This window comes from Amblyomma mixtum, chromosome 2 (genome assembly GCF_055824585.1).
Source record: "Amblyomma mixtum isolate Tamu chromosome 2, ASM5582458v1, whole genome shotgun sequence".
Classification (NCBI taxonomy): domain Eukaryota; kingdom Metazoa; phylum Arthropoda; class Arachnida; order Ixodida; family Ixodidae; genus Amblyomma; species Amblyomma mixtum.
Window position 1 is genome coordinate 279,571,583 of NC_143013.1, and position 12,722 is coordinate 279,584,304.

The 12,722-nt window shown below is 46.8% G+C and overlaps 1 protein-coding gene across 4 annotated transcripts in view; it reads right to left on the bottom strand.

Moving 5' to 3' along the window:
• Window positions 1-12,722, bottom strand: part of Nos (Nitric oxide synthase) — a 317,570-nt gene that overhangs the window by 13,682 nt on the left and 291,166 nt on the right. For all 4 annotated transcript variants that reach the window (XM_089574123.1, XM_089574124.1, XM_089574125.1 and 1 more), the window contains 4 exons: window positions 8,285-8,459; window positions 5,675-5,816; window positions 4,417-4,501; window positions 3,380-3,576 (listed from right to left, as the gene is read on the bottom strand). In XM_089574123.1, the coding sequence (XP_089430249.1) occupies window positions 3,380-3,576; window positions 4,417-4,501; window positions 5,675-5,816; window positions 8,285-8,459 (599 nt within the window). The remainder of the gene's footprint in view (window positions 1-3,379; window positions 3,577-4,416; window positions 4,502-5,674; window positions 5,817-8,284; window positions 8,460-12,722) is intronic.

Here is a 12,722-nt window from a genome sequence, read left to right on the forward strand (position 1 = left end):
TCTTAGAGAGAGAGAGAGAGACACTGATCCCGACCCTGGTCCGGGTCGCTGTCTCAAGTCGGAGAATCGGAGACTCGGAGCCCATATCGCTTAACTCGTGAGCGATATGGGCAACAAACAATGGACCCAGCATTGGGCGGAGTACAACAGAAGAGGTGGCCGAGCTCTCCTAAAAATAGGGCACCTGGGTGGGTAATGGTATGCGTTGGAGGTAGTGGGGTGACTGGGTGGCACGTGGGTAGGTCCAATATGTGTTTGTGTTACCAATGTAGGCGCCGCATACCTGGTAGCGAGAGTGGCCACAGTGCTTGATCCATGGTAAAACAGCGCGGAAAAAACACGAGGACGGAACAAACACGACAACACGAGCGCTGTGTTGTCTTGAGCTTGAGCTTGTGGTTGTTGTACAGGTCACATGGCGGAAAATTTGTTTGTGCTTGTCGAAGGAAAGTAGACTGGTGGCACGTTAGATGTGGAGGAGGGGGAAGAAGAAGGCGGCGGGAGTGTCGTAGTTCTTTAAGTCTCTCTGTTCGGTGTTGTCGGCGCATAGCCCTCTCATCCTTGGGATTCTAATCATCCGGCCAATGGGAAGGGTTACTCGGAGACGTGAGGACATGTGCCTGTTCGTTTCCGTCTATTCTATTCCCTGGTTATCGGGGATCCATTATAGAAGAACGCGCAGGTTTGAGTGCCGATGAAGGCAGGGGTTTAGCTGAGTGTGGATATGTCCCTGGAGCATGTTGGTGGTGTCTAGAGTTATCTGGTAGTAGGTCGAATTATTCGCCTAATATAAATAACACTGCGAGTGTGAAATCAGGAAGTATACATATAGCCAAGCTGATTTATCAAAAGGACGAAGAAAATACGTTCAACCTCTAACATTTGTTTAACAAGGTCATGCATAATGGAACGGAAACGAAATAAGGCAGCAGTTGATTAGGCGCTTCGTTTATTTGCTCGTCACAGATTATGTAAATAGGCTTCCTTGAATTCTCTAGTTTGATAGGTTTCGGATCGCACATCTGCAATGATGACTGCCTGAATAGAAGTACTGAATGCACAATTTATATGTAATTATGAAAATGAAGGACCAGAAGTTTATATAAGCCGAGGGCGGGTATTATCCTGCCTAGTATGTACTTCATTGATATCAGGAGAAGGCTTTTTTAGCTTGGATTCCGAGTTTCCTCATAGAGAGCATACAGTGAAGAATGCTTGGATAGAAATACAATAAATACAATAAAAAAGAAAAAGATAGGAGCCAACTAATTGCACAAGTGTACTGTGAGCAGTATCTCCCTTCGCATAAGCTACAGCGCACGAGCACGATGTAACACAGCAGTTCCAAGTTAGACTGTATCGTCGGCTTATATCATGCTTGCCAAGGATACGGAGAAGCTTGTTCCCGCATTACTCAGCAAAACAACGCATCCTCCACCCTCTGTTGTTCTTGTTGTTGCCTTCGCTTTCTGTTCTATTTTCTCGAGACCTGAATGACGAGTGCTCAAAAACATGTGCGTCACTATGTCCGTCGCTACTTCGTTAGCGAGTCGCGCTGCTGACAAAATTAATGGCTATTCCAATGAGCAATCCGGAGCAAGTTTTTCTTGCTCTGTGAAACCGAACAGCAGTTTCAATGGATGATTTGGATTGAAATTTTGAGTGCCGATTGGACCACGACGGACGGACATCTTGCTTCTTCGCGGATTCGGGGAACTGCTCCGGAGCACCAACTTGAATACGCCACAAGTAAGAGAAAACCACACAAGTTGTTCTGAGTAGCGTAGGAGCTGTCTCCATCGTAGGCCACGCGAGGCTGAATGGCGACCAAATTCAACATAAGAATCGCTTCCGGCGGATGCTAGTGCGCTCTATGTCCTACAGAGCGCAATAGTAGAGTGTGAGTTTGGAGAGACTCCGGGCAAATCACCAGGCTAGGTACTACTCACAGCCAGACTCTTAAAGGTGCAGTGAAGAGGAATCTTAACTCGTCTTTTTGCCGCGGGAACTCAATCTACACGTTCCGAGCATTCTTGGAAACTTCCATTTATTGCCCTGTGTGGCGGATTTCCCTAATTAAATCGGATTAACGTCCGGCTCCCGCTTTTTTTTAAAATTCTCCCCGTACGGTAGGCGGAATAGACAAATGCACGGAGTGCCTTTCAGCCAGCTCCGTGGAGGCTTGCCGCTCTGTGATCGGCGGAGTAATACGTAGTAACCCGTAGTAGCAAATAGTCGGCGCGTATTTCTATTTCTGCGGGCTTATTTTGCGGCTATATTATCTGCGAATGAAACTATTTATTCACGGAAACCTAAAAAAACAAAATAAAGCGAAAGCAAAGCCTCCACAGATCTGGCTGAAAGGCACTCCACGCGTTGGTCGACTCCGCCCACCGTACGGGGAGAATTAAAAAAAAAGGCGGGAGCTGGACGTTAATCCGATTTAATTAGGGAAATCGGCCACACAAGGCAATAAGTCGAAGTTTCTAAGAATGCTCGGAACGTGTAGATCGAGTTCCCGCGGCAAACAAAGGAGTTCAGATTCCTCTTCACTGCACCTTTAATGTTTGATCTTGTAGCTCAGTCTTGAAGGCTGAAGCGGGTGTTAAGTGTGGTTACACGGTTAGTTTAGGAAAAAAATGCTGGCGGTTGAGCATTGCTAACAACGAAATATTCTGCGATATCAGGTTTTTGCAAGTGCACACCGACGTCACGTACCTGAAAGCGTGATTGAAAGAGCGCTTCCTTTCCTTTCGTGACTTGCGCACAGATGGAAGATGATGAAGACGACGACGTACAATGCACAGCTGTAGAGTTTGTTGCAGTTTACCACAAGGCGTGATCGGCTGCGGCGATCGCATAGTGCTCTTGTACACTGGCCAGTGAAGCTGATCTGCTAATCTGTTCGAAACTCAGCCGCAGTAATACTTTTTATTTCTCCAGGTTGGCCAAGGTCACCCTCATTCAAAATCTCGTTTATTTCTCGCCATTTACCGCATCACGTGACTAACCTCAGAGGCTTCATCACACATGGGTATTTTCCAGGTTAGGAGGCCAATAGTGCATTAGAACTAAAATTAGACACAGGTAACATCTGCTAGGTTGTTCGCGCTTGAAATATACCTTACGAGCCTCGATGTTTAGAGAAGCCCGAGTCTGCAGTGAGCCCAGCTGAGCAATTCTGGAAGCAGCGGTAGCAGTGGTGGTGGTGTTTATGCAACGGCGGGATTAGCGCCACAGTGGTTAGTCGGCAAATGTTCCCCCCGAGGCACTTCCGGATACGCCATCCTTATAGCATAGCAAAATCCGGTCCCTTTACTAAGGGATATCGTGCCGCGTATCGTTCCTACGTGCAGCGTGTTCAAAGCACCGCGCTCACCGGTGATGGGATTCTGGACGATGTCGCGGTACTGGACCCTGAAGACGGCGTCCGGGTCCGCCGATCCGGGCGCCAGCCGATCCACGATGCCGTTGACGATATCGTCCCTGTTCACCGCGTAGATGCCAATGTGGTCGCCAGGCGCATACTTGAGGTCGCTGTCGCCACTGCCTTCCAGCACAACCATGATGGTCCGCCTGAGTGCGAAACGAAAAATAAAATGATGAACAAAGCCGTGGCAGAGACAGGGGTAATAATAAAGAGAACTTAAAAGTGACACTTGCCAGCTTGCAATTTTGCTGGTAAAAAAATGACACTAAAAATAAATGCACAATTAACCTTTAGTTTTTAAGGCGTAGGCCTTGCTTGACTCATTGAGCGGAATCCCGTCTGTATGTCTTTTAGTGTCTGTGTGTGATTGTACTCGTTGGTACACATAAAAGATGGCATCCTCATGCAACCTGGCAGGCAGCGGTTATATTAATGATCGGTCGCGCAAGGTTGCTCGGGACAACCTGGATCGCACAAGTCCCACCGGTGGCAGCATCTGCTATCCCAGAGTAGTGGCGCATTGCATAACCGCTGCACCACTGCGCCAGGAGTGGTATGAGGATTCCCAGGGATCTATGAATGCTAAGTAGAGAAAGAGCAATTCTTCATATATGGGCATTAACCCATTAGCTATCGTGTCATGCTCTTAAGGCGGAGCACGGGCAGTGGTATGGCGGTGACTGCCTTGACTAAATTAACGGGCAGATCAGAGGAGATGCGGCGGAGTCGCGGCGGCGGCTACGTACAGCCATGCAGAGGTAGAATTGCCAGCTGCGTGGGTTACCGTCATGCCGCAGCCCGCGGAGACTGCGTTCACAATATGAGCAGGTGGGCGTACGTAATCAGTCTGAAGTGTCTATGCCGACTTTTTTTTCCGCGTAGAAGAAATTGTGGACAGTGTTAGCGTATCCAGCGATTAGAAAAAAATGAATATAAGTATTTAGAAAATCCCGAAAATGTAAGATTGGGGAAGAGAAAGAACCCACTTGTCATCTTCCTTGTCCCACTGCAGTACCTTCCTGGACACCAGTCTGCTCGCGACAACTCTTCGACTGGAACCCTTGGACAGGCCTGCGACAAGCATTTAAGATGTAACAAAAGAAAGACATGCGTACGCATGTGCAGGGTTAATCAAAAGTCCAAAGGCTACACAGGGTGTGCTTTCGAACCTTGCTTTGAGGTATTGACAACATATCCGAAGCTCAAAGCTTTCGGAGGCTGGAAAGCAGCATCATGCTCTCCCCCGAGGACGACGAGCTTGGTAGCGTCATCGGCTCCGTAAGTGCGCGAATATCTATCTGTTTAGGAGCACATCCTGCGGCCTGGATACTTTTCACGTCTTATACACACATACTTCATGCATTGTGCATGAACGCTCGCGTGGATGTGTGAATACACACAAATACACAAGCGTGTTCTGCGGCTAGAACTAGGATTGATGAAAAAATAGGATTACAAATGCCCACCATTTCTGGGACATCCAACCAGACAGCCTTTTGTGGCTGTTGCACTCGGCGGTTCGAGTCATTACAGCACGAACTATGAGCTCAAGGTATTGTTGATGTACGTTGTCGTCGTCCAAACGCACCAACACACGCTTCATACATCAGATCGGGTGAAGTTGTTTTCATTGAAATGAATAGCGTAACAGGTACCGTAATGCAGGATCGCCATAGATGTACTCAAACCAAAGCACTTCCAACAGGCAGAGCGCACTTATTACGACAAAAATACGTAAAACAGGCTAGAAAAAATTGTATAACTGCATGAAGAAAAAAGGAAGGAGGAACCTCAAAAGTGAAAAATCGGCCCACATCACGACTATGTCCCCCTCCTTCTAGGAGTAGTAGGCTGGAGAAAGTAGCGCTAGAAACATTTGTAACACTACTTAAAAAACGAGGGAGTTGATGTCCAGAAATCGAAACCGTACACATAGAACCATAGAACGCTGAGCACAATCCCTGCTATAATTTGGTAAAAAAAGGCGTTCGTTTTTTATTGTTTTGTAGAAGAGTATCTTTTGTAGCCAATAAAATAAAACAAACAAGCTATACTTCCTGAGGTGCGACCACTTTTCGGCATCAGTACTGACAACAACTGACTGCAAGAATTGAATCGACTGATGGGCCAGTTGGTGCGCATCTCTGTTTAAAAGCGCGTGGATAACCTACAAGAGAGACTAAAACACAGCAAAACACGGCTCCAATAAAAGAAGGTGAACAACGCTCAGCGCGTGCTCCTCACCGAAGCCCAGCGGCGGGTTCTTGTCGACGGCCTTCTGGAAAAGGCGCACTTTGTCCGGCGACCAGGCGATGTTCTCCTCCATCGAGGGCGTCATCTCGATCGGCCCAATGTCGTCGCCCACGCAGAACACGTCGCACGCTTGCTGCGAGAGCGAGTAAACAACCCGTAAGCACGAAACACTCTCTGCGCACTGTTGTGCACGCAATGCGAAGGATGACAGTCGCTGATGTCACACTGATATACACCAGCTGTGACAGCTCACGTTCTTGTTTCTCGCTTACGCCATTCTGGCGTCTTCGTATACGTTGTTTTATTTATTTCTTCATTTATTTATTTTTCAAGCCAAACGACCCACCCCATCACGCAAGCCTTGTTAACGCTTCACCGTATAATAAGTACGTATGTTCTACCCTAAGTAAGTGTACTACGTGTATTGACCGACACTATACATGCAGCGCGAACAGACTGGCTTAGCTGACCACTGCACGAGAGCGCTATGCTATCGCCGCAGGTGTTTTATGCGAAGCATACTACTTTAGCTACCACTTCAGCCCTTCACCTTGGTTATGCGCCTCCAAATCACGTGATACATGACGTCACACCACGTGACACGATGACGTCACGACAGTAGAGAAACGGGGGCCCACCTCGCGCCGTCGCTGTGGTTGTGCGCTTCCAAATCACGTGATACATGACGTCACACCACGTGACACGATGACGTCACGACAGTGGAGAAACGGGGGCCCACCTCGCGCCGTCGCTGTGGTTGTGCGCCTCCAAATCACGTGATACATGACGTCACACCACGTGACACGATGACGTCACGACAGTGGAGAAACGGGGGCCCACCTCGCGCCGTCGCTGTGGTTGTGCGCCTCCAAATTACGCGACACGATGATGCTTCGCATTCTCCAGGCTTAACCAAGTTAAGCCTCAGCCATTTTTTTTTCTTTATTGCATGAAATATGCCGATCCGCCCCGTGTTACACTGCAACACACTCTCACGCTGTGCATTACACATTGCCATCTTTATTAATTTCCAACCAGTTCGACCCAGCGGTTTAGCCGACCAGGCGAAACACATGCTTTCGCATGTCTACTCGGTTTAACTTCGCTAAAACCCTATCATTTTTTTAATCGATCACCTCATTTAACCACTACGCATCGTGAGCGCATGAGCCTGACGCATGAAACCACGCTTCACAAGTGTGGTCTGGAGCTAACCCGTTAATAGCAGAGCTATCGGCTTCTCTTGAAGCGTGTGCATCGTGGGGAATTTAGTCACTGATGGTAAATAACCAGGACTAACATCCTGCACGCTATGTAAATAATGCGGTGCGGCGATGTTTGCGTATTACAGTGATATGTGATCGGTCGTACCACACTTTCCGTGCGTATATAGATAAAGTTAAATACAACTTACGTGCCTATCTAACCGCGTCTCTCGTGCGGTTACTGCCGCAAACCCCCGTTAACCCGGAAACACGGAGGCCCACAGAAGTCAATGTACCCTATAGCCATAACGGTTCAAGACAGGCCAACGCAATTAAGGGTTTTCTTAGCTCCACGAAAAAAAAAGAAACCTTGATGGCTTATCCTCTCCGGACAGCGAGACGTGCCGCGCAGCCGGATCTTCCCTAAACGCTCCCTTTAGGGAATCACGTAGGGAAACTAACGGCGCACTTCCTTGAGGACACGTAGGAGTCCCTTTATGGCCATAAAAAGGAGCTCCGCATGTAATGCCAGGGCGACAGACTTATATAAAAGCGTTATGAATGGTTATGAATGGTGTGAGGGCTTGGAAGCTTTGTTCCAAGGAACTGTGCCACAAAGATATATTCAGAACCGTTCCTCTTCCAGGATCGATGTGTATTCCTTTTTTGGTGAGGTGCTAGTCGCCTCGCGCTGGCAACTCGCTGTCTGCATGAATGGACATATCTCAGTTTGGCTGGCGACTAATTATCACGCGCATCCAGAGATAACTAGATAACGCAAGATTGTGAGGTAAAAAAAAAATTGAAAATGCCGATTCAAAATATCGCACTTGTGCAAGCTATGCCGCAGCGTATGTACGTGCAGACAATGTCAACAGGTTGCACTTACTACTAAAAACCTCCAAAAGAACGAGAAAAGATGCAAGAAAACTTCAGGCACTTTTATGCCTTGAAGCAAGGAAGTGACAACAATAGATATATTGATCATCTTCCCTCTTAAACTAGAGTCACCCACTCCAGGCTAAATCTCTATAACACAACGACATGTGCTGTTTAGGAATGCATGTAGCGTCTGCTTTTGCCGTCTCTGTCACACTCAATGCATTCCCAAATAGCATAATGAACCAATTAGCTCTAATTTGCTGAATTTTAATGGCGACGGATGATGCATTTCGAGAGCTTAGCATGCTGCTTATGGCTCATGCGCTACTTGATAGCATTTTATCTTGGAGGGTGTTCTCAGTAACTAGATACTACGAGGACACTGACAGTGACACTTTATTCGTTTCGCCCGAAGAAGATGTCATCTTTAATAGGCATCTTAATACCTGTGGAAGAATACCGACACGCAGAATGAACACTGCTGAGGCCAGACTCGTATTGACGGCGGGTGTACCTCGAACACGGTCTTGGCCCACGACCGGAAGGACTGCTCTTGTCCGCGCAGTTCGTCGCCGGTGGCCAGTTTGCAGATGCGCTCCCCTCCCAGGTCTCCGAGGATCTTGTCGACGTACTTGCCATACGCACAGAAGTTGGGGTACGCGCTGGAGCCCAGTCCGAACACCGCGAACCTGTGGAGAGCGAGTTGTTTTACACATGGTCTACACACTCACGCACTCTCCTACAAATAGAGGGAACCGTGATGGACTAGACAATAACTAAAAACGAACATTGGTGACTACTATGCCGTGTTTAAGCTCAGCGAGAGCAACTACGCATCATTCCACGTCAGCTATTGCAGCTATTAATGCAGCTTAATTGGCCTTGATAGCTATTTTAATACAGTAGCATTAGAGTACATACTCAGCAAAAATGGCGACGTGTGTAACGAAATTCACTGATTGATCGAAGGAGGTAACTTTACCTTGTGATATCATCCTAACCTACCCTGACTGACCACCGTGACTGATCAAAGGAGGTTACGTCACCTTGTAATGCAATAACCTGTCCACCGGGTTGCAACCTAGATAACATTGGAGTTCACGTCAGGAACAACTCGGCGCCCTCCAGTGTCACGAAATATAATATATGCAGATTTCGGCACCGTCACAGCACAGCGGATACCTCCTACTGAAGTTAGCTTTCCAATATGGTAGTTGATGGACCGACAGTTTCAAAGAAACTAAGTTGCAACAGAAGCAGTGAAAATGTGGAATCTATATCGAACGCATTACACTCTTAAGGTGACTTCAGCGTCCCCATAGTTTTTATTCCGGTTAATACTACTGTACTAGCGCAAGTTTAATTCACTTTATTGTCGAGGCAGCTTTTCTCCGGGACCAACAGATGTCCCTGTCCTCACTCTGAATTCTCATCTAAACCAAACACGGAGTTGCTTAAAACTCGGAACTTACGCAGCATATGTTAATCTAATGAGTTGCAAAGCAAGGAGCTATTTAAGTGCCCCTAATAATTGTAGCAACGCTGTCCACCTGTGCTGCCACACACGCCATAACCAGATGTTTTCGGGGCAAGTTTTCACGGTAGGTGTGAGCCATACGGAGGTAGTCACTTCGAAAATCGAAGGCAGTATTTTCGATGAAAGTGCGCTGTGATAAAGCGTCCACCGTTTCGATTGCTTCCAACGCCACATACAGAAGCACACAGAAAAAAAATCCTGGTGTTTAAGCAACCATTTCTTTGTTAAGCCATAAAGCAGGTGCTCACCTGGTTGAGAAATAGAACATTTTAAAGCGTTACGTTTGACCCCGGTGTAGATTGGGCAACGTGGAGGAAAAAGCAGGGGTCCCCTGAGAGGCTTTTTCCAAGATAGACAGCCCGACTATTAAAATAATACATTATTCGCACCATAAAAGGATCAACAAAAAAGAAAACAAGCTATCAGGTTCGTGCTCGTTCAAGCGCAACATTCATCTCACTTTTCTTCGTTTTTTGTTTCGTACGGAACGTAATTACTGGCTGCTGCATAATCCGCGCAGTTCTTCAGTGAGGAAGCAAGCAAGCGCTGGTCTTGCGTGAAAAGATTAACAGGAAGGGCAAAGATCCCGGTGAGAGAAAGACACCCCAGACCAGAAACTACACGTTTGGTTTTTGGGGCTCCTTGAAATTTACTATGCAAATCTACTAAGATTAAGTTGTTAGCGTCGGAACGAGACAGGAAGAGTTACTAAGACGGCAACGATTAAGGGAGTTGCTGCTCGATCCGCGCGTTGGTACTTCAAGAAGAAGTGCTGGCATAAAAGTGAAAAAAAGAAAAGAGCTCGCGTTTCGAGACACCAGCTGCTGGGTAATAGGTGCAGTATTCCGAACAATTTGTCCCACTGATTGTGTAACATTTCCCTGGGCACGGTTTAATTCACTCAGTTTCGAAACCAAAGATGAACACCCCTTACGAGCGGGATATCGGGATACCGAAATAGGACTGCCGAAAATATTAGTTCATCTCGAGTAAACGAGGTGTTATTTCGTTTCAATATATCTGTGGAGCTGACAACATTTTTATTTTCGAAATATTTATCATATCTCCGAACTTTCTAGCACTAAAATGTGTGAGGGAACCAGTATCTCACCGTCATCTCGAGGAACTATTAGCGAGTATTGCGACCCGAGCAATTATTACTGAATGATACAGCGACCAGACTGCGAAGAGGCAAGCATTTTTGATCTGCCTAAGAAATGAAAGAAAGAAACGCTTTCATTGAAGAACAATGTCATTATATTTACCCTTTCACACATTATTAGTAGTACAAGTAATTAACGATGAGCGAGCAGTAATAATTGACCGCTGTGGGTCGGCCTTCCGTGCGTAGTAAACTTGCATGTTGGTGCTCACGAAAGCTATCACGTGAGTATAGAACATCCGTTAAGCAGTTTTTGTTTCTCGTGAAAATGACGCTGGCTGATGTCCAGTAACACTTTTCCCGATAATCACCTAACCCAAGGTACCTCCTCGAAACAGCTTCACAGCCGAACTGCACACAGAACAGTTATGCTCTGTTTTTTCAATGGTAAAATTCGTACCCGAACTAAGCGAAGACATAGTAAAAGTTGTAGAGTGTGAATGCTGTGTCCCCAAAACAAGCGTATGACCGCGATTAAAATTTATATACTGGCTCGCAAAAAAAGTAAGAAGAAACAAAAATAACAAAAAATAGAAAAACAGAAGTAAAGAGCCCGTATTGCCCTGGTAATACCTCATCTTTGCGCCATCCAGCAATGTTTTACATGCCAGATTGAAACTTGGACTGAAGGAAAAACACACACACACACTCACGCTCACACAGAACAATTATTCCGCAAAGGACAAAGCCTAGCATGATATTTGTGCTTTTAGCGTTTCGCAACGCTTAAGTGCCCAGTAACGCCCGACTCCATATGTTAAAGAATTCATCACCGACGGAGCAAGCGACGAGCTGCCTCTTACGCCGAGTGCGCGAGGGCCCTCAGCGCGCCCGCATGGGACGGGATTGCAGCAGATCAATTGCGGGAGGGACAGCGTTTCGCTCTTACACCCCGCCTCCCTAAAACTGTGCAGCATTGTTGAAGCTGAGGAAATGACAACAGACAATCAGGGGCTGAGTTCGCAGAATGGTCTGCGTATCAAGACGGCACGTCACTGGCCGATGTGCTAGCTCTAGCCAATCACCGTCGGCCAATCACATTTCGTTGTGTTACTCAGAAACGTCCGCGAACTCAGATCCTGATCGGCTGGCGTCAGGTCTGTCTTCTTCATCGCTGCACTGAATTAATGAGGCAAAGTTAAAAGCGCAACAGCTTTGGGGCGAATTCGTAATTCCCTCAACTCGAAGCAGCTCGCTACTGCTTCTGTCAGAGAGGCTCGCGCAGAGAGGGCTGAGTGAGCAGGCTTTAGACGCACAAGTGTATAATAGGTCTCGAGGGTTGGTTAACTACTGGACAGCTGCACCTCTTCTATTGTCTCGATTGTGCAAAACGGCCATCATGTACTCTGTCGCCAGCTGTATATGGTCCATTTAACAGGACTCCAAACGCAACACTTGGATTAGTTCCTTTGTTTTTGCTTGTTGATCTCGATAATAAAAGACTGCACTCGGCCATTTTTATCTTGGCTGAGCAGGGATGCGGATGCTTTGTTCTTGAGAAAGGAAACAGAAAACAGAAATTAAAATTCAGCTGCCACTTTACGCGAGTGAATGAAAGTGAGTGAAAGGGAATGAAATCTCACCTCTCCGTACGATGCAGCTAAGACGGGTGCATGGAATCAATTCTGACGCCAACGGTTCAACACGTGCTTGTCCGTGTTGTCCGCAGTTAAAGCACTGTTTCACGTGCTGCGACGTTGTTGCATTTTGCGCTGCTTATTTTCAGTAATTCATTTAAAGGCCAGTGCATGCCGGCAATGTAAGTTGAGGTGAGAGCGAGATTTGTTATAACCGACAACCTCTGGTACGAAGCGGTGAGAACACAAGTAATAGGATACCTCGCCTCAGGATACGTCGTCACACCCTAGATGCTTTACGAGCTTGGAAGACACACGTTTTGAAGTTTTTACGCTTCTGAACGGGTCTATAATGACTACCTACGCATATAGTTACTCTAGCTCGTGACGTGATTTTTCACTGGCTGAAACGAAAAAACGGTCTTGAGAGCTGAGAGGCCTCTCAGTTCTTTTAGTATTAGTGACTCTTGCAAAATAAAAGAAAAGAAAATCGCGCATACGTCAAGAATGTCTCTGACGGGGTATTTACCACGTTGTTACTGGTTACACATACCGAAACCACACGCAACATGTGCCGCAAGGAGAGAGGTTTTCACGGTGAAACGCGCTAAACTTTTTAGAGACAGAAACGGAACGAGAATTGGGCCTAGTTGTGTTTTCGTTGCGTTTCTGTTTG